Genomic DNA, 27,508 nt, shown 5'->3' on the forward strand with positions numbered 1-27,508 from the left:
CCTCTCTGATGTTGCACCTGTAGCCCAAGTTAAATACAGATTCCTGTGCTGCATCAGAATGATGCACAGCCATAAAAACACATAAGGCATATAACGGCCCCTTCAGCCCACAATGTCCATAACAAATATTATGGCAAGTTAAACTAATCCTCTCTGCCTGCACATGAAGCATATCCCTCCATTCACTTCATTCCCGGCGGTGCTGGCTCGAAGGTCCGAATGGCCTCCTCCTGCACCTATGTTCTATGTTTTCTATGGACACAAAATGCTGGAGTAACTCAGCGGGACAGGCAGCATCTCTGGACAACAAGGAATTGGTGACGTTTCGGGCTGAGACCCTTCTTCAGACTGAGTCAGGGGAGAGGGAGATACAGGTAAGGAAGTATAAGGTGTGAAAACAAGACAAAAGGGGTGGAGATTAAGGGAAATGTAGAATAGACCATTGTTAGCTGGGAGAAGGTAACAACAAAACAAACAGATAAAATGTAATGAAGGACAGTCAGACTGTTCGGAGAACTGGGAAGGGGAGAGATGTGGAGAGTGGAAAAGCAAGGGTTACTTGAAGTTGGAAAAGGCAATATTCATACTGCTGGGTGTAAGCTGCCCAAGCAAAATATGAGATGTTGTTCCTCCAATTTGCACTGGGCCTCACTCTGACAATGGAGGAGACCCAGGACAGAAAGGTCAATGTGTGAATGGGAGGGGGAGTTAAAGTGTTTAGCAACCGGGAGATCAGGTAGGTTTAGGCTACACCCTCCAATCATTGCTTATCTATCTGACTATCTAAAAGCACCACTTACACACCAACCATATCTCCCTCAATCACCACCTCTGGCAGTGCATTCCAGGCACTCACCACCTTCTATGTAAAAAAGACTTGCCCAGCACATCTCCTTTAAACATTGCCCTGCTCCCCTTAAAACTACACCACCTAGTCTATGGCATCTCCACCATGAGAAAAAGACTGACAGTCTCCCTATCTATGCCTCTATAATTGTAGGCTGAGTGAACTCCCTTGTGTTTGTTGCTTCTTGGTGCTTGGAGCGCGCAGTTGGGAGATATTCTAGTGGAAGAGGTGAGACAATAATACAAACTGATCAGTAACAACACTTCTCCTCATTGACTGTCAACACAGGTGCATCTCAAGGCTGTGTACTGCCCCCCCCCCCCCGCTCTATTCTCTTTAAACCCACAACTGTGAGGTTAAGCACAGCTCCAATGGCATCTAAAAATTCACTGGCGTCACCACTGCAGTTGGCGGAATCACAGGTGTTGAGTCGGCTTACTGTGGAGTGGTACAACACCTGGTTGAGTGGTGCCACAGCACCAACCTCTCGCTCAACATCAACAAAACCAAGTAACTAATTGCTCGCTTCAGAAAAGGGAAGTTAGGAGACCACACGTTAGTTTTCACTATGGGTCATCTTGTGGAGAGAGTTTGCAGCTTCTAATTCCTGGGCAATAACATCTCGGATGACCTGTCCTGGGTTCAGCAACGTGGATATAATCATGAAGAAGGCATGCCAGCACCATTACTATATTAGAAGTTTATAGAGACTCAGGAAGTCTAAGTATCCTGACTGGTTGCATCGTTGCCTGATGCGGTAATTGCAATGCTCCAACATACAAGAGGCTGCAGAGAGTGGTGGACTCAGCCCGGTCCATCAACCACACAGACACAGACATCCCCTCCATCAAAAGCATTTACATAAGGCGCTAGCTCAAGAAGGCGGCATCTATCAACAAAGATTCCCACCATCCGGGTCGCACCCTCTTCTCACTGCTACCATTGGGCAAGATGCACAGAAGGCAGAAGTCCCACAACACCAGGTTCATCAATCAACCACTGGCACAATGTTAATGCTACATCAATAACGGAACACGACAGGCCACCTCTAGCATTGCCATGGACTTGATTTTTGTTCTAATTATGCTTTTGCACTAATATTCTGTTTCTTTGAACAGTCTTCTTTCTTTTACATTTTTTTGTGTCATTTATGTATAATCTGTGTATAATTTGTGTTTGTCTATTTGCCTGTGATGCTGCTGCAAGCAAACTTTTCATTGCACCTATACTTCACCGTACTTGATGACAATAAACAAGCTTTAATCTAACCAAGTGTTGTTGGTGGTAGTCACTGTGACTTTAACTGCTTATGTTCTCAGCTTTATGAAGCACTTTCAAAATGTAATTTAATAATCCATCTTTTAAAATGATCTTTGACCACTTATCCCACCAGCTCCATACGTAGTTTAGTGTAAATTTTTAGTTTTAGAGAGCATGGAAAAAGGCCTTTCAGTCCATTGAGTCAATGCCAACCATTGATCACCCATTTACAGGAGTTCTATGTTATCCCACTTTTTCATCCATCCCTGCACACCAGGGGCAATTTCGCAGAGACCAATTTATCTGGAACCCGCACGTCTTTGAGATGTGGGAGGAAACTGACATCAGAGGGATACCGTGCAAACTCCACACCGACAGTACCCGAAGTCAGGATCAAACCCAGGTCTCTGGGGTTGTGAGGCAGCTGTTCTACCAACTGTGATAATTGGCCCTATTAAGCAGCTTGGGATGGCTTATCTCATGGTTACAGATTTTCTAATGAAGATCAGTTATTGTTAGAGTTTTAATAAACTAATAGCTTGCTCACATCATTAGAGGGGGAGCTTTCTGGGCATTTGATCTGGAGCAGAGTTGCTAAAACACAAATTAAAATAGAAAATGAATATACTGAAAGTTGGGCAGCTTCCATGGAGAATCAGATTTTCTTTAGAACTGACATGAAACTTTGTTCCTCTCTCCATGGATGTTACCTGATCTGTTGAGTATTTAGAACAATTTCTACCTTCCTAAGTCAAGAGAGAGTCGAGTGCTTAATTGACATATGTACCGATGACAATGTAATTCTTACTTGCAGCAGCTTAACAGGCCAGTGAACACAACACACAAAGATAATATATAACAATCAAAAATGCAAAATATTATTAACTCCAATACTCGTGCAAAAATTATTAATCCCAATACTAGTGCAACCATGGACACTCCACAGTTCATAGTTGAGGTAAATGTTGTGTAGTGTTCAAAAACTTGATGGTAGTTGGGATATAGATGTTCATGATTGTGGAGGTCCTGGTTTTCAGTACTCCTGTACCTTCTTCCCAATGGTAGGAGTGAAATCAGAGGGTGCTCACAGTAGTGTGGGTCTTTGCTCTTTTCCGTCAGCTATAGATCCCTTCAATCATCAATACCTGTGACGGACTGGGTAGAGTCCACCACTTTTTGTAATCCTCTTTGTTCCTGGTCATTTGAGTTGCCAATTCACGGCGTGCTATTTGAAAGAGCAGAGGGAACTTCAGTTTGCCATCTCAGCCAAGAGACGATACATCCCACAATGCAGTGCTCCTTCAGGACCCTAGCGTCAGTTTAGGTCACCACAGTGGGGCATGAATTCACAACCTTATGATTCACAAGCAAAAAGCTGACTCAATCTTTCTAATCCCCGCTAACATGTATATTGAGCAGCATTTCTCCAGAAGCTAACTAACAGCCAGATTATCCACTTGAGGCATAGCTAAGCACCAGTCAACTCGGTAACTTAGAAAACATGAAGGCAGATGTTGGTTTGGGGCAGTTTTCCTGTCTGAGCCACTTACATGTTACATGCTGGAGTTGGCCAGACTCGTGACTAGCTACTTTATGGAGTTGTGCCTGATCGCCTCCTTAATCACCAACACACCCAGAGTAACAGCGACAGTAATCAGTCAGCATAACAACAGAGATAGACAAAGAACTGCTAGAGATAGTGACAGCACAGTGGCGCAGCTGGTAGAGCTGTTGCCACACATCATCAGTGGCCAAGGGTTCAATCCTGAAACTTAGATGCAGTCTGCGTGGAGTTTGCACGTTCTACCTGTGATCGCGCGGGTTTCCTCCGGGTGCTCCGGTTTCCTCCCACATCCCAAAGACGTGCGGGTTTGTAGGTTAATTGGCCTCTGTAAATTGCTCCGAGAGTGTAAGCAGTGGATGTGAAAGTGGAATAATATAGAATAATATAGAACTAGTGTGAACGGGTGATATTTGATTGATTGAAAGATATAGCATGGAAACAGGCACTTCTGCCCACCGTGTTCAGGATCCATGAATCACCCGTTCACACTAGTTCTAGTTATCCTACTTTTGGATCCACTCTCCAAGCACCAGGGGGAATTTACAGAGGCCAATTAACCTGCAACCCACACATCTTTGGGAGGTGGTAGGAAAGGGGAGTCCCGGAGAAAACTAATGCTGTTACAGGGAGGACGTGCAAACTCCACAAGGGGAGCACCCGAGGCCATGATCAAAACTGGTTCTCTGGTGCTTTGAGGCAGTGGCTGTACCAACTGTGCCACTGTGTCGACCTGCAAAGGGGAAGAAACGACAGAAAAATGAAAAAAGAGATTAAAAAGAAATATATCTTTAAGTCTGCTAATAACTTGTATCCATTTCTTTTGATCAATGTGGTGGTGTAATATCACATTGGAACGAATTCCAAATGATTAGTCATTAGCCACAGGACCAGTGGCCATAGGGAGTCAAACATTATAGGCTTGGCCGGGTTTGAGGGAACTTTAACCTTCTGAAGAAGGTATCTGACAAATCTATAAAGCATCGCATTGTAAATACAATTTCTTGCCCAATTTACCTTCAATCTAAATTAAGTTTAACGAAAAAGAACAACAAACTATTAATCCCTTAAAGTGGGCAGTGTGAGGAGTGTGATTGTGGGGGGTGGGAGGTTTGCCAACGAAGAGGATTCAAAATATGACACTGCTGAAGGCAAGTCAAACGTGGCTGAAAGCTGCATTTTCCCCGAGAGTTAAACACTTCATTTTACATTCCTCTCAATCTCATTTCCATAACAAAATGATAAAATTTTGACCGTCAGTATACACTCTGCACGACCAAGGGTCACATTTTGGAATGAACGCGGTCAATTTTGCTTTAGAATCAGCTTGTACGCGGAGTGATGAAACTCTATATTGCCGGCAGTTAATGGAGTAAACTCTTCCCACTGCTCTGAAAGAAGTGAAGTTTCATTATTTTAGTTTTTCCCTCTCTCTGTGCAACCACAAGGTCTCTTCCTTTTGAAGCCAGCAGGGAATTGCGCTGAGATAATATTCTTTATTGAATCTGCAGAGCAACCACAGACGGAACGACCCCTATGGGTGATCAGAAAACATATGGAACCTTTACAAATGCAGTGAGTGCCAAAGAAAAATAACATTCCACAGTTTTTATATCCACAGTTTTTGGAGCTCCAATCCCCAAGAGATGACCTTTCCCTTATACGGCTTATGCACCTTCACCTTTAACCCTTTTACCACCAGTTAGTGCCTCCTCCTTCTCACTTTCTTCCTCTCTCTCTCGTCCTCACCAGCGTCTCCCCCCCCCCTCAGCACGCCCGCTTCCCCCACCCCACCTCCCTCCCCCCACCCCCCCTCCCTCCATCGTAGATCACTCGAAACTGCCACGTCAGTCCTTGCAGAAGTGAAGGAAACGAGGGGAGAGCTGGTGCTGCAGAGAGAACAGTGGTCTGCGCTCTTAAGGCTTGCTGGGAGACCCAGAGAGTCTCGCCCCGTGTGGAAAAAAAACAAGACTACAATCCCACTCTGTCTCCCCAGTGTTCAGACTACCTGTTCAGGTCGATGCTATTGTACAGTAGTCTGCACATTGGTTAGACTGTGTGCGGAAAAATCTTCGGACTTTTGCACATCAGTCGAGGAACGCCGACAATCCTCATTCTGACCCAAACTTACTCCGGTCAATAAGCCTGAGCTCCGTGGAGACTGCCTTTCATTTCCCGTGTGCTGTTAGTGGCACTCAGGTAATGCAGTAGATTTTGATTCCTTTTAACAAGCGGGCAGTATTCTTCTTCAAGCGCCTTTGCTTCCTCATCCACGGACTGTGCATCTGGTTCCAACTTAAAGTTCCTGTTATTTGTCGCCCCTGTGCTTCTTGCCTCTGTCTCTGCATGCTCTTCTGCAAAATATTTAACATCTTTCTACCTCTCGCTGCAGAAGCTCACAATGGTAGCGATGCCACTGATCAATATTAAGGAATAATTACAGACAGGGAGACCCCCCCCCCCCTTGTGATATGCTGCGGTGTGCCTGCCATTCAATGGTTTAATGTAAGTTCTGTACGTACTGAATAAAACAAAATAAATATTCTGGTTAATGCATCTCAGCCATTGTCTCTATTCCCATTATTTGTCAATATTTAAACAGAGGATAATTGATCATTTTGATTACTTTGGTGCCATCAGCTTCGGTGAATGGTCATAGCCGGGGCATTCTTACAGTGAAGTAATGCACAGTGATTTTTTGTCTGAGCTATTAGAACAGCAAGATGTAATTGTTTCTTTAACTCCGTATCAGCCCTGTAGTCGAATCGTCCCAGTTCCGGCTGTCAAGGGGAAAGGAATAGTCATCTGGGTGAAGTGTGTCAGTGAGGGGACTGAGCTCTTACTGTATCACAGTGCCAATCAGTGTCCTTGTGTAATGAGGAGAAGAAAGGATTACAGGATGAGGGGGGTGAGGGGGAAGGGGGGGTGCTGCGGAGGTTAGGAGAGGGGAGAAGCTACAGAGTCCAGGCAAAAAAACGTGCTCCCAACTCTTGCCGTCTAACAATGCACAACCCTCCACTCTGATGAGCTGTTTCCCCTGTCAAGTGTCACCCTCCCTCAAGCATGAAGGGATTGTCTGCCCCCTCTTTGGGTGCTTGGACCATTTTTCTCTGAGGTACTTCAAGCCCCCGTGACCATGGACTTCGCAATAAAAGTTCACTTCGTAAAGGTGTCAGTGGAGAACTGAAAGAGGGGAAGATTAAGTCAAAATAAAATCAAAAGCTAGTTAGACTGCTTTCAGCTCCGCACTGACAGATAACCTTTGAACCTACAGGCAACATCCTTTATCTGGGCTGTCAAGCATTTGGCATTTCCTTAATTTTGCTGCCAATATTATTTAACTCAAATCCAAATCCTAAAGAAAAAGAAAGAGATCTGGATTCAATCCCCAATTACCATTGTAGAGCTCAATGGCTGTCTTTAATTCGCCTTCCTTTCATCCTTATTGCACAGCAGATGATGCTAATGTAAAACAGACTTTACTGTTGCAATACTTCACAAAAAGAAAATGGCGTCTCGTCACGACGCTTTCAATATCCAGGGGAGGGCGAATTCAGTCAGCTTCAGACTTTTACAGTTTGAAACTCATTGGGTTTTTTTTTTGGTGTAAAAACAGAGCAGAATGTTTCTTTCAAGCGAGAAAAGAACCTCAGGTTGTCCACTGACAGGACTGACATGTTTCACTAAAAGCACCACCTCATAAAATCTGCTGTCGTTTATTTGTGCTTCTGCGGTTCCCCTGCTCAGTCGGGTCTTAAGTTGAAAGCAGCTTAAAGTAAACTTCTGTCGATATTAAACATGCACTTGTTCTAAGCTTTAGGTAAAATGCTCTGTGGACTGGGCACCCCTCTGAATTTCATTGAACTCTTTGTCTCATTTTTGTTTTTTTACTTTAATGTGAATATTTGTTAGAAATCTGCGTTAATTTTTAAATAAATTAATTTCATTTCCCACTGCACTTGCACCCCCTCTCCAATGCCTAAGCCATGCTTTCCTCCAGCATTCTTCAACTCAATCTATTTAGAGCTCCATCTCGTTCCTAGAAGGTCGAGGCTCCATTTACAACCACTTCCCATTTTAGTATGTCGCTGGATCGCATTGGGTTTTTCTCTTGGCCAAGGATCAGGTTCCAAACCACAGCCCTCCAGTGTTATCCTGGGATCACCCGGAAAGCGAGATTAATCTCCTGGATGTTGTGTACAATTGTGGAGGGAAAAATTCACCAGGCCAGTAAAAAGCACAGATCAGACTCCCCACCATCGACTCTATCTACATTCCACGCTGTCTTGGAAAAGCATCCAACATATCAATAACCTTTATCAACCCAGTGATTCCTCTATCCCCTCTCCCTTCAGGTAGATACAATGGCTTGAAAGCACGTCCCACCAGTCTCAGGAACAACTTCTTCCCCTCTGCTATCCAAACGGTCCTCCCATAGGTTCGGGGATAGTCCCAATCTTCCAACCTACCGTCAATGATAACGGACGTTTTCATTGTAACCGTAATGCCATAAGGTTGTAAAACTATATTCTGCACTCTGATATATTTTTCTTCACTTTACTTGTTGTACTTATGTATATTTAGTTTTTTTAGTTTAATTCAGAGACAGACCCTTCGGCCCACCGAGTCCACACCGACCAGCGATCCCCGCACATTAACTCTATCCTACACACACTAGGGACAATTTTACATTATACTTATGTGTGGTATGATCTGATTTAATTGGATAACATACAAAAAAAATATTTTCACTTTATCTCAGTACAGGTGACAATAATAAACCAGTACATCTCATTAGAGAACCTGGAAAGCAGGAACCTTCCTGTGCTGTAAACCATGATTCAACAACCATTCAGATACCATAATTAATCTTTGTCTACCTTAAACCAACACCAATAGTACTGGAGAATTGTCGCAAGATGCAAAGAGGCCATTCAGTCTTCTGACTCCTTGCATGCCATCCCAAAATCCCCCCCCCCCCCCCCACCACCCCCAGCTTGTTCCACACAATCCTACCAATTACTCTCTCTCATGTTCCATTTCCTTCTGAAGGCACCAATCAATTCCTCGTCAACACATCACAACAGGCAGATGGTTTTAGATCATAACTAATCCTTGCATAAGTTGTGCTTTTCCTCAATCCCTCCTCAACCTTCTCAACACCGTTTGGAATCTGTATACTCTGCCCCTTTAACGATTTGCTAATGGTATCATCATCCCACGACTGACCCCATCATGACCAGATATCACCTTGAATACATTTGTTTGTCTTAAGAATATTGAAGATGGCAGAAAGATTACTGACCAGCTGGTCGATTGGAGCCGATAAGTCACGTGATTAAACTCCAAGGAACTTAAGCAACCAGAGCAGGGACCCAGGGTGATTCTATACTTTAGACCTTAGGCTTTAGAGATACAGTGTGGAAATAGGCCCTCCAGCCCACCAATCACCCGTACACTGGCACTATCCTACACGCTGGGGACAATTTACAATTTTACCGAAGCAAATTAACATGCAAACCTGTATGTCTTTGGAGTGTAGGAGGAAACCGGAGCACCCGGAGAAAACCCACGTGGTCACAGGAAAAAGGAACAAACTCCGTAAAGAAAGCACCGCTAGTCAGGATTGAATAGGATCGTAAGGCAGCAGCTCTACCGCTGGGCCACTGTGCTGCCCCAATTCAGGATTCACTTCCTGTCAAGATGTCACTTCCTCCTTTTACATCAACTCAATTGTTTCTCTCTAAATCTTAACTCAGCACAAGAATGCATAAGGAGCAAACAGAAAGTCCAAAAAACCCAACCAGGCATACAATCCCCTTCCCAACCCGCTTACTCCAATCCAAATAGCCCAAAGAAAATTAAACATTCAATCATCAGAAATTAAGATTTTTTAAATCTTTAGTTGAGTTTAGAGATATAGCATGGAAACTGGCCCTTTGTCCCAATGAGTCCATGCCAACCATCGATCACTCATTATCCCAATTACACATCCACTCCCCATACGAGGGGCAGATTTTTCTTTTTTACAGAGTCCGATTAACCTACAATCTCGCATGTCTTTGGGATGTGGGAGGAAACCGGAGCACCCGGAGGAAACCCACGTGGTCACAGGAGAACGTGTAAACTTCGCACAGCAACTGAGGTCAGGATCGAACCCGGGTCTCTGGCACTGCGAGGCAGCAGATCTACCAGCTGCGGCACTGTGGGATTATTGTCATGAGCAACCTGTTCTGCCAGTTCTCAGCACACCAGATCTCGCTGAGTAAAAGATCAGAGCATACAATTTATCTTCCACTATTATTCAATCTATACCTTATGTTTCACTACTCGCGTTTATTTTACGGGGCATTGTATTTAGGAAGAGTTTTTGTGGATGACCCTGAATGCCAGCTGTCCAATAAAGGTTTTGAGAATAACTGTAGCACTATGGGTAGATCCTTTGAAATGGAGAGTCCAGAAGTCAATGCAGACAGTAGGACTAAATTTCTCGATTTGCTCTTTATTGACTCCAAGTATGTGATGTGGCAGTGTGTAGATTTTACAAACAACGTAGTCTGCAACTAAATGTGTGAATTAGAAACTCAGCAACGGGAATTACAATCCTCATCTTCACAAGATAAAGTTTTCTGTCATTGTTTTGTTAGTTTGAACACTCTGCTCTCATTATGCCATGATTAAGATCTTCTAGTTTGAAACACCAAGCTAGAAAGATGGTATCACAAGGAACAGAAATCCCTCCCGATGACATGTCTACTTCCGTTAGTCTCCACATCGAGGAACAACTTCTCCCCTGGTTTTAAACCTACTTTGCCCTCATTTGTCTCCAAGTTTCCTACCTGCCTGCCCTCTCACTAAACCTCCCCCCGATGCACAAACTCTCACCCATGTTCACCGTTATGCCCTGGAACCACTCGTCACCCATGGCAACTGCAGTATATCAATTATAAGAGTCATGCAGCATGGAAACATGCCCTTTGGCCCAACTGACCCTGCTGACAAAGGTGCCCCTTCTACACCAATCCCACCTCCCCACGTTTGGCCCATCTCCCTCTAAACCTTTCCTATCCAGGTACCTGTCCAAATGTATGTTAATGGTTGTTATAGTACCTGCCTCAACTATCTCCTCTGGCAGCTCGTTCCATATACCCACAACCTTCAGATCCTCCAAACCTCTGTCCTTGGTTTGTGCACATCAATAATAACAGGCACAGATAATCAGAGGAATCGTATCACCCAGAAAGAGACCATTTAACCATGCCAGTCTAAAGTGTGCCATCTGACTGTACTTGGTCCAGGCAAGTCACATCTCTTCAACCACATATCAAGTACACTTTAAACCCTGATCTGTGTTTCTGTCTTTAACCTCTTCCATGGCCGTGAGTTCCCACCACCCTCTGCGTGAACAATGGTTTAATCCCCCCATTAAGCTTTCAAACGATGACCTTCAGTCCGTACCTCTTGGTTCCTGAGCACGCTGGGAAGGGAAACCAAATTTATCAAGACCAATCAATAATTTATATTCCTCAATAAAATCTACCCTCAGTCTCCTTCGTTCTGAACCTTAGCTTATCCAATTTTTTCTCCTGCTAAAACTTTCCATCCTCTTCAATGTAATCATACCTTTCCTACAATATGGTGACAAGACTATGGCCTAACTAATGTTGTACATTCCCAATGAGATTCTTCACCTCTACTGCATGTGTTTTTTCCCCCAACTACCTTATCGACCTCTCCTGCTACCTTGAAGACACATTCACACACACACAATGTGACGTCCCTCCATTTTCCCCATTCTGCTCGATATCCTCCCATTTAATGAGCATTCCCTCACATTGTTGACCTTTCCCAAGTGTGTTGACCTGACACTCCTCTGGACTGAATTCTATTTGCTAATTTCCTGCCCAACAGAACATCTCCCTGTAGTTTCCCAAAGCGCTGGAGAAACTCAGTGGGTCAGACAACATTTCGGGTCGGGGCCCTTCTTCACACTGGTGATTCATGACTCCAGCATCTGCAATTCCTTGTGCCTCTATCACCCTGCATTTGAAAGCTTCCCTCCTCGGTATCAACCATGTTGCTAATTACTATATTATCTTCAAATGTCTTTATTATACTCCCTAAAAGTGTTTAAATAAATGATATGCACTGCACACAACTCAAGAAACAAAGTTCTCTGGGACTTCACTAATGAAAGCATTCCAGCGACAGAAACACCTTTCAACACCTTTGTGTCCACCACCAATGACAATCTTGGATGTACTTTGCCCTCTCTCTTGTATCCCAGAGGCTTCTGCACTTTTGACCAGTTTGCCACGCGTCAAAAGCCTTGGTACAGACTACGCAGGCTGCATTAAACAGGCTGCCCTTATTCTCCAGCACAACGTTCATTTATCTGGTCTGTACTCACGTTGTCCCTCCCTCTCTTTTTTAGCAACTGCACAAAATCAGCATTCTTCCACTTCAGGAAGCTGGGAGCTTAGGAAAATTGTGCCCAGCTTCTGTATTTTCCTTCTTTCAAAAGCGTGGGCAAATCTCACCTGGAGTCAAGGGGGGAGGTAAAGCGACAAGTGTAGCATTTCCTGCGGTTGCAAGGGCAAGTACCAGGGGGTGGGGTGGTTTGGGTGGGAAAGGACGAATTGACGAGGGAATCAGCAGACATCAGCATCATCTGCCTCTTTTGTGAAGTGAGGCACAAAATATTCATTCAGAACCTCCCGACTTCCCTCATCTCGTATCTCGGTCATCGTTTTGGACCCTAACAAACCTTTACTTTTTCCTTAATTATTTTCTTGTTCTTTATGTCACTATAATACGCCAACGGGAGCCTCGGTGGTGGTGGGGCCTCGCGGTCGATGAGCGTGAGGGGGGACGGGAAGTCAATGGGGACCCGGCGTGGGGGGGATTCCCCGCAATTTCCCACCGGGGATGAATAAAGTTATTATTGTATCATATCGTACCGTGTCGTATATATCCCACATAGTTTCATTTGGCAATCCTTCTAATACCTCATCTCTTCTCACAAATGAAATGATTTCTTCAACCAATATTACCCACTGTTTTATCGCCAGAAACAACTTGCATTGACTGAGACTTCAAACCCTGGCAAAGACTGTGTGAAGGGCTGATGTACCCAGTACTTCACACAGATAGGCCACTCCACCATTGACTCCATCTACACTTCACATTCCCTCAGGAAAGCAGTCAACATAATCAATCCGAAGAAGGGTTTCGGCCCGAAACGTTGCCTATTTCCTTCGCTCTATAGATGCTGCCTCGCCTGCTGAGTTTCTCCAGCATTTTTGTCTACCTTTCATTTTCCAGCATCTGCAGTTCCTTCTTAAACATAATCAAGGACCTTTCCCACCCTGGTCATTCCTCCTCTTCTCGCTCCCATCATTGAAAAAAACTTTAAAGCATATACTGTACCACCAGATTCAGGAACAACTTCTTCCCCTGTTATCAGATAACTGATCCTCCAATAAGCTAGGGTGCAGTCCAGATCTTCCAACCTACCTCATTGAGGACCTTGGACTTTTTCTCTGAAACTGTAACGCTATAATGCTGCGACACTATATTCTGCACTCTGGTATTTTTTGCTTTGCACAACCTATTTGTGTATGGCTACATTGTACTCATGTATAGAAGGATTTGATTTGACTGGATACCATGTGAACCAAAGCTTTTCACTATGTCGCGGTATATGTGACAATAATCAATGAATATAACACACTCTATCCCATCTGAAAACCTTGAGGCCAGGAACATTCCTGTTCCTCCTCATGCTATGATTCAGCAATCATTCGGATGTAATATTGAATCCTTCTCTACCTTATTCGCTACACTCCTTGCACTGAGCAATATCCCATTATATGTGCAGGATGGAAGCCCAATATGAATCGATGCAGGAAGGTGAAAGATCCAGCAGCCATCTAACAGAAACCTGTGCTAAATCACCACTCTCTCTGCAACTACCGCATAAAGTGAGTAGGAAACACAAGGAACTGTAGATGCTAGAATCTTGAGCAATACACAAAATGCTGGAGGAACTGAATGGGTTAGGCAGCATCCCTGGAGGACATGATGTTTCGGATCGGGACCCTTCTTCAGACTGATGGAGCGGGGGGGGGGGGGATGGGGGGGGGAGAAAGCTACAAAACAGAGGTGGGGTGAGAAAAAGCTTGGCAAATGGGGAGAGGTGATTGGCAAATGGGTGCATTGTGGCAGAGGTTAGATGTGAAAAAGAGAGGAAGGATAAGAAGAGGAAAATGTAAAGGCAGAGGGAGGGATATAGGTGGAAGGGGACAGAAGGTGGGGGAGAACAGGGGCAGGATAGTGGGGTGGAGGGGCATCGCAAAATGCAAAGGGAAGGGGAGGATATTACTTAAAATTGGAGGATTCAACGTTCATACCGTTGGGTTGCATGCCACCCAAGCCGAATACGAGGTGCTGTTGCCCCAGTTTCCAGCAATGGAGGAAGCACAAGACAGAAATGTCAGTACGGCAATGGGCAAGGGAATCAAAATGGTTGGCAACCGAGAGGTCTGTGTGAATATCTGTCCAGGAATCTGTTGCTCCCTGCCACATTCCCTCCCCCCAACCCTACACTCAATCCCGCATCTTTCAACCGGCCTGTTCCAAATTATTCCCATTATAGAAATCGGCACTTCCCACTTTCAAAGTTGCCGCTCAGCTGGAGCCGAGCAGGTCGCTTCCAATCAGCGGTAAAGCCATAGACCTTGCAATGGCTGGCGAACGTGGAGTATGAACTAGCCAGGGGCAGAAGAACTTGCGAGCACTCTCCATTTCGTTCAGATGAGAAGATTAAAAGCACCACGTCTTAGCGCCCCTCCACACATCTGAGTCTTTTTGTTCTAGGTTGCAGCAGCAGAGATGAAAGCGCCCCTCCTCTCTTCCCTTCCCTTCCCTTCCCCTCAGCTGGTTCTCATTTGCTGCCCGCACTCTCCCAACAGTCCATAAAGCTATCCTGGTGATCAAAACAAACGTCCAAGCATGACTGCAGTCCAGATGTCAGGCATTCGGCTTAACCCTTTAGACACTGCCTCCCTCTCCCAAACGGTGCAAGGGTGCGAGACGCTTCAACTCCATGGAGCACATTCGGTTGGGTTGATGGGAAATGATGCTCACCCATTCATCCCACTCTCCTGCCCCTCTTCACCCCCTCTTCCTCCTGTCCCATTCCATCTACATCCCTCCCTCTGGTTTTACATTTCATTCCTCCACTTCTCCCCTTTTCTGACTCCCCTTTTCCCCCTCTAGATTTTGTCGCTTACTCAAACCCCCCCCCCTTCTTATTCCCACCTCTCTTTCCTGTGTCCCCCCCCACATCTATTTCTCCCAATACCCTGCCCCAGTATATGCCCCACGTCCCTCTCCACCTATATCTCTCCCTCCAGCTTTCCATTTCATTCCTCTGCTTCTCTCCTTATCTAACACCCTTTTGTCTCCTTTTCACCTCCAGCCTTTGTCACTTACTCCACCCATCAGGCAATCACCCCCCCCCCCCCCCCCCCCCCCCCTCACCAGTATCCACCTATCACTTGCCAGGCTTTCTCCCATTCCCACTTCTTTTCCAGCTTTCTCTCCCCTACTACAATCAAGGGTCCCGACCCAAAAGGTCACCGAGCCACATCCTCCATGGATAGAATATAGAACAGTACAGCACAGGAACGGGCCATTCGGCCCACAATGTTTGTGCCGGACATGATCCCAAATTAAATGTATCTAATCTGCCTGAATATGATCCATATCCCTTTATTCCCTGCACTTCCATGTGCCTATCCATAAGCCTCTTCAATGCCACTATCGTATCTGCCTCCACCACCACCCCTGGCAATGTGTTCCAGGCCCCCACAACTCTGTGTAAAAACATTTGCCCCACACATCTCCATTAAACTTTCCCTCTCTCACCTTATAGCTACGCTCTCTAGTGTTGGACATTTCCACCCTGGGAAAAAGGTTCTGACTATCTACCCTCTCTATGTCTATCATAATTTTATATCTACTTATATACTCCCCTCAACCTCTGGCATTCACCAATCACTTGTTTGGCTTATCTTACCCCACCTCTGTTCCAGCTTTGCCCCCTCCCCCACTACAACCAGTTTGAAGAAGGGTCCCGACCTAAAGAATCGCCTATCCATGATCCTCAGATATGCTGTCTGACCCACTGAGTTACTCCAGCACTTTGTGTCTTTTTTTTTCTAAACCATCATCAGCAGTTCTTTATGTCTACTATTTATTTAATTAGTAATGTGTGCAGAATTACCAAATGCTTTGCACATGTCGTTCCTGAGGCATCGTGACAAATGATGAGCCACCATTAGTGTACATGATTAACTTGGAAACCGCAAATGACAAGGCTGATGAATGCTAGTGGAATGAACTGACTTAAAAACAATTTCTGTGTGTTCTTTTATTTCAATGACTAAGTCTCCCTTCACAGCCCTCCTTGGTTCCCCAGTCACATCGCACCCATCCCTGCAAACACTCTCCTCAGCCAAATCAGAGTTCCATGTCGATGCGTAGGTCCCTTGGTTTTAATGCTGATGGCTGTGTGGGTGGGTTTGGTGAGGTTGGGGAAGGAGGAAAGAAAGGATGAGGGTGGAAATGATTCAATTCCCCCTCTCCCCCCCCCCGCCCCAGCTGGGAGCTTCACTGGTCTTCATTTTGATCATGCCCAGTCAGTGTGAATGGGGCAGGTAAAGGGCCTGTCCCACTTTCACGACCTAATTCACAACCTTTTGTACTCGTGGACATTTTTCATCAGGCTTAAAAAAACGCCGCGACCTACTTGATGCACAAGTACCTATGACTAGCATCACAACCTGCTACGACCTACCTACGACCTCCTATGACCTCGTGATAACCATGTTGCGAGTATGAGTCTAGGGCGAACTCGGCAGAGGTCGTGAATTAGGTCGTGAAAGTGGGACAGGCCCACTCTGGGCGGAGACCCGCAGTTGAATGACGTGAAGCTAGATTAATTGTGTAGGAAGAAACTGCAGATGCTGGTTTAAACCGAAGATAGACACAAAATGCTGGAGTAACTCAGCGGGACAGGCAGCATCTCTGGAGAGAAGGAATGGGTGACGTTTCTGGGTGGACCCTTCTTCAGACTCCAGGTTGATTGATTGATTGAAAGACACAACATGGAAACAGGCTCTTCAGCCCAACATCCACACCAATCACCCGCTCACACTGGTTCTATGTTTTCCCATTTTCTCATCCACTCCCTACACAATAGGAGCAATTATAGAGGCCGATTAACCTACACAACTGCATGTCTTTGGGATATGGCAGGAAACCAGAGCACCTGGAAGTAGCCCACGCTGTCACTGGGAGAATTTGCTAACTCTACGTAGACAGCATGCAAAGTCAGGATTGAACCTGGGACTCTGGCGCTGTGAGGCAGTAGCTCTCCCAGCTGTCTCCCTGTCCCGCCCAACATGTGTGGTGTTGAGCATTGCCTGATTCTATCCGGGATGGGGAAGGCAATTGTCGCCCAGTGTTGATATTCCCAAGTTATTCTCACTCCCGAAAGTTTTAAGCTCCATTTGGTAATGGGTTCTAGTTATTTAATGGAAAAGGGGGTATGGAGGAAGCTGCTGGATGAACCTCGACCCCCTACAGAGAGTATTGCTCAGCAGCAGACTTTCCCGGGAACAAACTGGGATTGCCCATCATGGCTGGGCACATTCCTGGAGATTCCATGACTTGCCCTCCTGCCGACAACTTCCCACCCAACCAAAAATGGTCTTTGATTTGCCCCCTGCCTTATTTCCTTTACCTAGCATCCAATGGAAGCTTTGGAAGAAAGCAAGTGTCTTTTTTTCAGTCCACAAGACAAATATTTAATTCCAGAGACTCCAGGACAAACCAAGGCGTTGGCAACTCTGGACTGTGTGCGTAGAGGAAAGAACAATAACGATGGTCGAAGGGGCGGGGAGGGGGATTGGGAGAGGGGAAGGGGGAGGGGGAGGGGGAGAGCCATCCATGTTTGATGTTGCTTCAGCAAATCACACAATGCCAAAATCTGGCCCTAGTTTCTGATTTTAAATATTTCAGATATTCCTGCTGAGGTTCATAGAACAGCACAGGAACAGACCCTTCAGCATACATTATGTGTGCGAAACATGATGCCAAACCAACCTTTACCTGTCCTTCACATCCATACCTCTCCACTCTCTGCACATCCATGTCTCTCACTGCCAATGTCGTATCTGCCTCCACCACTACCCTTGGCAGCACGTTCCAGGCACTCACCTTCTACACATTCTGGGGCTAGCTTTCAACGTACTGCTGGAGAATAGCGTGGTGGGCCAGAAGTCTATTGTAGGTGCTGCCTGAAAATCCTACTTGTTGGCTCAGAGAAAAATACGGGCGGTTTCTATCATGGGAGTTTGACCCACGTAGCTAGTTTTACATTCCAGCAATAGATTTGAAAGCACCTCCTCAGCATCCGGGAACCTCTCCTTCTCATTCCCTGTCTCAATCATTACTTGTCTGTCTCCATCTCTGTGTCTTTTTATTCTCCTTTATTATGTCTCTTAGCCCCCTTTTTTTTTTTACACTCGCTCTTCATATCCCTTCAACAGAACAAACGTGGCGGAATTAGTCTTTTCCTCCGCATTTCTCCCCGCTCTGTCTCTCTGGTGGAGAGGTGAGGACTGGAGGCTGGGAAAGTTGTATGAAGCCATTGTGTTTGCGTAACGGGTGAGATCGAGATCCCCGCTCTCCGCCCCAGTGCTGGTGACTCGGCCCCTGATTGAGTCTCCCTGCTAATGTTAACACAGAACCATGTGGGCCTGCAACATCTGGATCCATTAACTGGCTCAGTAGTGACTTCCTGCAGATGTAGAAGCTATTCCATAGATCAACAGAACGAACCAAACGGCTGACATGCTAAAGACTACAATTACAGACAAAAAAAAAAGCACATTCTTTTTCATTAACCCTCCACTTGCCAACATCTGGAACTCCTTAAATCACACAGTATCCCCCATTGTGAAGCATGCTTGCTAGGTACAAAGGTTATAATTCCTTGCACATTTGAGCGAGTGTCTGTAGCTAGCTGATTTCATGTGTGGCACCATATTGCCACACTGTGTTCTTGCTGTTGCTGCTGCTGCTGCTGTTGTTGTGTGTGTGTGTGTGTGTGAACACATTAAGGATATTAAAGCAGACTCACTCGTGGTTAAAGGAATGTGTCCGATTTCCCCCCACATTGATTCCCACACCATTGTAGACAGATGGGGAAGGTGGCGGGGGGGGGGGGGGGGGGGGGGGGGTTGGGGTAGTCCTGGGACGATTCAAAGTCTCCCGCAGAGAGAAACGATCGGAGGGGGCCACGGGCAGACTGCCCTCAGGAGTGGCTGTGACGGTGCTCTGGCAGAAAACCCCTGGCCATTTGGCCGTTGAAAATGCAGCGGAACGGAGGGAAAGTCGAGTTGGTGACAGGGTTAAAGCGAATTAATGCAACACTGGATCCATTTAAAGCAGTGGAATTCCAACTCCACAGCCCCCTCATTTTCCAACCTCTGTCCAAACCTCAAGGGCGGCGGTGTTGAATTTTTCAAACATGCCTGGAAAACGTTAGGCCAACATTATTATCTGCTGGTTCACACTATGAAACATTTGGAGGATAATTTACCCTGAAGTAAAGTAGTTGTTTTAGGGAAATATACCTTCGGAACGGAGCTCTACATGTTTCAGTTCCACAACTGTAAGCGTACGGCGGCTTTTCAACTCACAAGCTTCAAATTCAGAGACAATTGCGTCAGAGATTATCATGCCTGGGGTAGCCGACTAGGAAGGGGCAGGTATGCAACAGTTAAGGGCCTGTCCCACCAGCATGCAATTGCATGTGCCTAGCCGACCAAACGTGGTCGCTTGAGGCATACAGCCTCGCGGGGCCGGTCCCATTTAGATCGGCGGAGGCGTATGAAGTTGTGCGGGGCTGGTCCCGACATCGCGCGGGGCTCCAGAAATCTTGCACTGTCCGAAAATCCCACGCGACAACGGCCTGTCGGCCCGCAGCCGCATTGAGGCCGTACGAGCGCCTCGACGGGCATACGCAGCGTCTCGACGTCGTACGCAGCGTCTTGATGGCGTATGCCTAGCGTGTGGTGTTGCGCGATGACGTCACCGCCCGACGTGCCGTTGCGTCATGACGTCACCGCCCAACGCCGTGCGACGTCCAAATTCAGTCGGCCCGCCTCCTGCCCAGCTGATTGGTGAGTATGATGTCGGGACCAGTCCCGCACAACTCCATATGCCTCCGCGGTTGGAAGTGGGACCGGCCCCGTGAGGCCGTACGCCTCAAGCCACCACGTTTGGTCGCGCTAGACACATGCAATCGCATGCTGGTGGGACAGGGCCTTTAGGCTATCTCATCATGCACAGAGGTCAGTGGTCTTGTAGTTTAATTTAGTTTAGCGATACATCATGGGAACAAGCCCTTCGGTTCAACAAGTCCACGCCGACCAGCGATCACCCGTACCCTAGTTCCATCCTACAAAGTAGGAACAATTTACAGAAGCCAATTAGCCTACAAGCCCACACATCTTTGGAGTGTGGTTGGAAACTGGAGCACCCGGAGAAAACCCATGTGGCAATGGGGAGAACGTACAAACTCCATGCAGTCAGCAGCCGTGGTCAGGATGGAAGTCGGGATTCAGGCACTGCAAGGCAGCAACTCTAACCCTGCGCCAACCATATTTGGGGGCCATGCTAATCTCCTCAGTATCATTCCAATTTTTAGTAAATGTGCTGTTGAAGCATCTGGGTTTTGTTTCCATCATGTTCAGGTCTCCTTTCCACTGGGAAGTGAGGTGGGGCAGGTTCCCACTGCAGGGCCTTCAGGAAGGGGCTGAGCTGTGTCTGTGCGGGTGAGATCATGTCAGGGGTCCAAACACCACGAACGATCACCACAAACAGCTACCACATTCACTCTCATGCTATGATTCTACATCCGTGCGATAATCCTTTAAAAACACGCACGTGGTTCAACCATGTGATTGATAACCAGTGAGTGGAGAAGGAGTTACCAATGGTATTCACTTTGGGGTTAGACTGGTAGATGGTGTCATCTGTAGCTAATGTGGGGCATGTGTCTCAGTAGCCATTGCAGGTGCAGTGGGGAAAAGGTTTATGATACACAGAACAGCACAGCATAGGAACAGGCCCTTCGGCCCACAATGTCCATGCCGAACATGATGCTAACTTAAACCAATCTCCTCTGCCTGCACGTGATCCATTTCCCTCCACTCCCTGCATATCCACGTGCCAATCCAAAAGCCTCTTAAACACCACTATCACATCAGATTCTACTACCACCCCTTAGCTGTACATTCCACGCACCCACCACCATCTGTGAAAATAACTTGCCCCGCACATTTCCTATAAACTTTGTCCCTCCCACCTTAAAGCTATGACTCCAGGTTTACCAGCTTATATTTTAAACTGCGATGTAAGCATGCAAGAAGTAAGACAAATGTGCTTTGCATAGCCATGGATGTGATGTTGGGCTTTTGAAGTGTGTGTGCCACGCGCACACACAGATACAAACACACACCCAGATACACATGCACGTACACACACATACACATACACACACGCACACACACACACACACACACACACACATACACACACACGCATTTATAGACACACACACACAGAGACACACACACACACACACACACGCATTTATAGACACACACACACAGAGACACACACACACACACACAGACACACACACCCAGATACACATGCACGTACACACACATACACACACATACACACACACGCATTTATAGACACACACACACAGAGACACACACACACACACACAGAGACACACACACACCCAGATACACATGCACGTACACACACATACACACACATACACACACACACACACACACACATACACACACGCACTTATAGACACACACACACACAGAGACACACACAAACACAGAGACACACACACACACACACACACACACAGACACACACACACACAGACACACACACAGATAGTTTATGAATAATACTGGATTATTATTCAGATGTGTTTTGTTCACAACCCAGGAGCCCTGTGAGCTGATGAGATGAGTGGTGGGTGGGTATTGAAGGGTTTGTACATGGTTTGGTGATTGGGGCTGAATGGAACTCTTCGTTGTCCCTCCTTCGTTTTCCTGCCACTCCTAATGGGCTTTTTAGAGGCTTCCAGTTATTCAGTAAGGAAGAGGCACTCTCACTGCAGGGTATACTGGCAATGTTTACCGGAACTAACTCTGCAAATTTATTGTTTTTTTAAAAACCATATTCTGAAATGTTTAAAACTCTTGAAAGCATTTCAAAGTATTTTGAAAGATGTAGCACTGGGGCCAGAAAGATTTTACCAGCCAGCATAAAGAATTTACTTTCACATTCAATATTAAATAAATGATTCCATCAAGCAACACCTAAGAGTAGACACAGAGTCGGAAACTCATCTCCCACAGAGACTTCCAATCTTTTAGACATAGCGTCTATACATTCCCATGTTCCAAGCACAGTCGGCATACAGTAGAACAGTACAGCGCAGGAACAGGCCTTTCACCCACAATGTCCATATTGTACATGATGCCATGTTGAACTAACCCCGTCTGCCTGCTGACGAAGCCTATCTACCCTTTAATAAGACTCATGGAACTATAAGATTAACCATCAGCAGTGAGTTTTACTTGCACAAGGGGAGAAGTGTCTCAGTCAAAGGCTGTGATCACAACTCCACTGCATTTGGTCCATATCCCTCCTTTTCCCCTCAAGGGACGAGATAAGACTTTTGCCTTCCATCACAGTGAGGAGGTGTTGGAGATTCACTGTGATGGATGTTTGTGTAAGTTGTGTTAAGTGTGTGTCTTGTTTTTTTTTTTGTAATGTTAAGACTGTAGAAATGCAATTTCGTTCATACCAAGCTGTTTGAATGACAATAAAAGGCATTCTATTCTATTCTATGTCCATGTGGCCATCATAAACGCCATTACCGTATCTGCCTCCATCACCATCCCTGGCGAGGCATTACAGGCACTCTGTACCCACTGTGTAAAAAACATACCCCCATACCCCCCCGCCACACACACACATCTCCTTTAAACGTTGCCCTTCTCACCTTAAAGCTTTTCCTTCGATTCTTAGAAATTTCCACCTTGGAAAAAAGGTTCTGAATTTCTAACTCATCTATGCCTCTCATTCCTTTTAATACTTCTACCAGGTCTCCCCTCAACCTCCGGAATTCTGGAGTAAACAATCCAAGTTTGTCTGATCTCTCCTTGTAACTAATATTTCCTAATCCAGAGGTCTCTCACTCTAACCACCTCCCCCCCCCCACCCCACATCCACCTCCCCCCAACAACCACTTCCCGGAAGAGCCCCCACTCTCCATTTCACTGCCAGTGGAGTCGCCTTGTAATTAATACCTCCAGAATAGAGGCTTCCCACTCCAACCCCCTTATCTCACATCTACTTCCCTCCAACACCTCACGTCCACCTCCCTCCAATGTCCCCTCCCACAGAGTCCCTATCTCCATTTCACAAATATTTCCAGTTAGAGTCTCCTTGTAATGAATAGCCCTTAATGCCCCCATCTTGCACTCCCCTGCCTTGGAAGGGTCTTAGCTCCTCACCCGTGGCCGGAGAGAAAGTCACTTTGCATTGCTGGCATGGAGGAAGTAAAGGTGAACCAACCAACCTCATCGTCCTTGTACCAGGACATGTTTTCAGCAGTCAGCACGAACCAGTACTCCTTGGCCCCTCCCTTCATGATGCCGATGTTGTTGATGGTGAGCCACCCCTTCCTGATCACCTGCGACAAAAATGCAAGGAAGAATAAATGGGCCGAAAACGACACCCTTGGCTCGCATTGAATGCACGAGGTTGCATTCGAGCGCATCTCCTGGCTGCAGGTCTGTGTGTGTGTTACAGCAGAGTTACACATAAAACATGACAGTGCCTACTACATGTCAGAAAACAGAGAGTAGGTTAAAATAGTTAGAATCCATTTCGATGCCAAGTTCGATCATGAGAGTGGAACTCCAGCAGTAACCAGCACTCTCCATCATTCCCATACTAAAGGCTTCCTTAACCATCCACGCTGCATTACGTAGTAAAGAGGAACGTGGCCCTGATGGAGAGGTGGGAGAATTAGAAAATATTCTCCCGGATCCTATTTCCCACTTAATTTTCTGTTTTGGGGGCCTGATAAAAATGCAGGAAGACTCACGATGGTCGATATTTAGTTGAGCTTAGACTAGTTTAGTTTTAGTGATAAAAGCCTTCAGCCCACCAAGTCCACGCCCACCATCGATCACCCGTTCACACTAGTTCTGTTTTCCCACTTTTTCATCTCCTCCCTACACATTGGAGGCAATTTACAGAGGCCAATTAACCTACAAACTCATGATCCTTTGGGATGTGGGAGGAAACCGGAGCACCCGGACGAAACACACCCGGCCACAGGGGGAATGTGCAAACTTCAACACAGATAATGCCTAAGATTATGATCAAGACCAGTTCTCAGATGGTGTGAGGCAGCAGATCTATTATATTTTGGAATGGAAACAAACCAATTATTGGAGTGCACTTTTTCCACAGGGGATGGTTTGGCAAAGTGGACCAAAAGTGGCAGGAATTGCAAGATTTGGTTTGCAAAATGGGCAAAGAAGCTGTACTTTACAGGAACAGTTCACACCAGTGAGAATTAGAATTCCAAAAAATATCCCCCTATAACGCAGCCCGGCTCCCTGTGGGCTGTGGGAGAGCAACATGGATCAAAATAATCGAGGTCTCCTACCCAGCCCTACACCTCACCTTCACCTCCTGCCATCAACCCCCTCCCCCACAGACCCACTCTCCATTTCACTGCTATTTCCAGTCGGAGTCAAAGAACCTCATCTGGAAGCCGCAGAAGACTGTCGTGGTCTCAGTGGTGAACCTGTTCCTCCAGTTTCATCCTCATGAAGACTGACATTAGCAGCTGAATTTCAGCTCAATCCAGAAACCTTTTAAGTTAACCACAAAACCACTCTGCATGGAGTCACAAGGCATCAAGGGGGGTCAAAGTGGTGAAAGGCTAAAGCTAAAACAAAGGGGTGAGGAGGGAAAACCCAGCGGCATGCAACAGAAGGAAGGGGGTGAGAGCTAAACACCGACAGCTCAAACGACGTGGCTAAACACACACACACGCACGGTCGGGCGGATGTACATCTGGGTTCTGTCAGGGGCAGATGCGCCTACGATGGTGGAACGCACCAACTCTACTTGGCAATGAAGGGCAGCCTCTCCGCAGCTGAGGACAGGTGAACGACTGAGGCTCCGTCTTTATGACATCGCTCCCTCACCGTCATTACCAAATCGTTAAAGTTGTGGCATTCGGTCATTTTACTTCCTCCAAACATCCTGGCAGGTTGGAGGAACCAGATTTTGTTATGGGAAGAGAGTGTGTGTGTGCAATGGAAGAGAAACAGCTATTGAGATTAATTTATCTTAGTTCAGCACAGACATTGTGGGATGGAGGGCCTGTTCCTGCATGGGTACAATACCAAGAAGAGACCTTTCCTATCCATGTACCCATTCAAGCGTCTTTCAAATGTTGTGGGAATGCCTGCCTCAACTACTTCATCTAAAAGGAACCGCAGATGCTAGAATCTTGAACAAAACACACTGTGCTGGAGGAACTCTGTGGGACAGGCAGCATCTCTGGAGAAGGGCTCTGACCTTGAAATGTCACCTATTCTTTTTCTCCAGAGATGCTTCCTGACAAACTGAGTTCCTCCAGCATTTTTGTGTCTATCTTCTGTACTGTTCTATTAACTTCATCCAGTGAGAAGCATCCAGTGAGTGAGCTGACAAACTCACTGTTAATGGACTGGTCGGTTTATAATTACCATCTTCCGATGTCAGATGAACATCTTGGAAGCTGAACAAGTGGATCTTGAGTCAGGGAGAGCAGGAGCAAAAGGCAGTCTTTTTTTCTGGGACTTGTCCTTCAGAGAAATATGCAGCACAGGCGCATAGAAACTGTCTTTATAATGTTGCCTTTGAAGGCCTGATGTAGTTAATTTGCAGTGGGTATCCTACAAAACTATCATTTGGACACAACTTTATGTTCTGCCTGTGCTGTAATGTTCTATGTTCTGTTGATGAGTTTTGCTTGGCATCATGTTCGGCAAGAACACTGTGGGCCAAAGGGTCTGGTCGTGAGCTATAATGTTCTATGTTCTATGGATGAGTTTTGCTTGGCATCATGTTCGGCACGGACATTGTGGGCCGAAGGGCCTGTTCCTGCGCTGTGCTGTTCCTATTTTCCATGAAGCATTGCTGCCAGATGTTCTATTCCCAGTCTACCGAGGACTTTTGAAAGACTTTGCTCGAGCCATTGGTAATTTGAGTACACGGGCACTCATCGTCCTCACCCTCTGCTGCTTTTAGTCTTGCACTCTCTGTCTTTCCTAGATTCACTTCACAAGGCAACAATGCCTTGCCCTTTGATGTGGTCAGCCTGTCCCTGCTCCCTTCCATTTACACAGCAATGTGATCCTGCCCAGTGAAAGGTGGTGCATGGGAATGGGAATGCAACAGGAAGCTGGGTATCTTTTCCAAGGAGCTCAGAGAAAATGGAAGTTAATCTGCTGATGTGGCACTCCTGGGAATGTCTCCAAAGCATTGATCCTGAGACATTGAGACCCCAGGATCTAACTGGAGCAAACTAAGCTTCTCAACACAAGGCAAACACTCACCAATTAGATCAGGTGACTCAGATGTCCCAAGATTGTGTTGCTCAAGAACTAGTCAAATCACTGGGAAGGAGTGAGTGCGGGGATTGGCTGAGAAGGGGGGCGGCATGTCGGGGAGCGAGCTTGTCGAGGAAAGTGCCTTGTGAGAAAATTGCGAATCTTTGGCTCGAGAGTCTTCGGCGAGGAGGCTGAGGGAGGAGACTACGCCAAACGTTGGAGAGAGCGAGATGCAGTGACAGGCAAACTGACAGGCAAACTGATTCAGTGTGATGCTTGCAGGATGTGGGAAATCAGGGTGCCTCTGGCTGCTACAACTGTGGAAAGTGTGTCCAGGTTCAGCTCCTGAAGGACCGTGTTGGGGCACTGGAGAGGCAACAGGATGACCTCAGGGTCATTAGGGAAATCAAGAGTTTCCTGGACAGGACCTACAGCAAGATCGTTACACCAAAGATACCGGAAGAGTGAAGGTGGGTGACGATGAGGAAGGGAAGGAAGCTTGGAAATCAAGTTGGTTCTGGACCCCAAGAAAGGGAGTTTGTAGAGTGCCTCCGAGATGGCTTCTTAGAGCAGCTTGTACTGGAGCCTACCAGAGAGAAGGCAATTCTGGGTTTAGTGTTGTCTAATGAACCAGATTTAATAAAGGGAACTCAAGGTAAAGCTAGGAGGCAGTTACCATAATATGATACATTTTAGTCTGCAATTTGAGAGGGAGAAGGTTAAATCAGAAGTGTCAGTGTTGCAGTTGAACAATGGGGGCTATGAAGGCATGAGGGAGGAACTGGCCAAGGTCGACTGGAAAAGGATCCTAGCAGGAATGTCAGTGGAACAGTAATGGCAGGAGGTTCTGGGCATAATCCAGAAGATGCAGGATAATTCCATTCCAAAGAGGAAGAAAGATTCTACGGGGAGTAAGAGGCAACGTGGCTGACAAGGTAAGTTAGGGATGGAATAAAATTAAAAGAAAAGGTGTATAACACAGCAAAGAGTAACGGGAAGCCAGAGGATTGGGAAAGTTTCAAAGGACAACAGAAGGTA

At 46.3% G+C, this 27,508-nt stretch overlaps 1 protein-coding gene across 8 annotated transcripts in view; it reads right to left on the reverse strand.

Moving 5' to 3' along the window:
• dnm1 (dynamin 1) overlaps positions 1–27,508 on the reverse strand; it is a 165,174-nt gene that overhangs the window by 51,261 nt on the left and 86,405 nt on the right. For all 8 annotated transcript variants that reach the window (XM_033048774.1, XM_033048775.1, XM_033048780.1 and 5 more), the window contains one exon: positions 23,431–23,544. In XM_033048774.1, coding sequence (XP_032904665.1) covers positions 23,431–23,544 — 114 coding nt within the window. The remainder of the gene's footprint in view (positions 1–23,430; positions 23,545–27,508) is intronic.

The sequence above is a fragment of the Amblyraja radiata genome, chromosome 32, assembly GCF_010909765.2.
Source record: "Amblyraja radiata isolate CabotCenter1 chromosome 32, sAmbRad1.1.pri, whole genome shotgun sequence".
NCBI lineage: Eukaryota > Metazoa > Chordata > Chondrichthyes > Rajiformes > Rajidae > Amblyraja > Amblyraja radiata.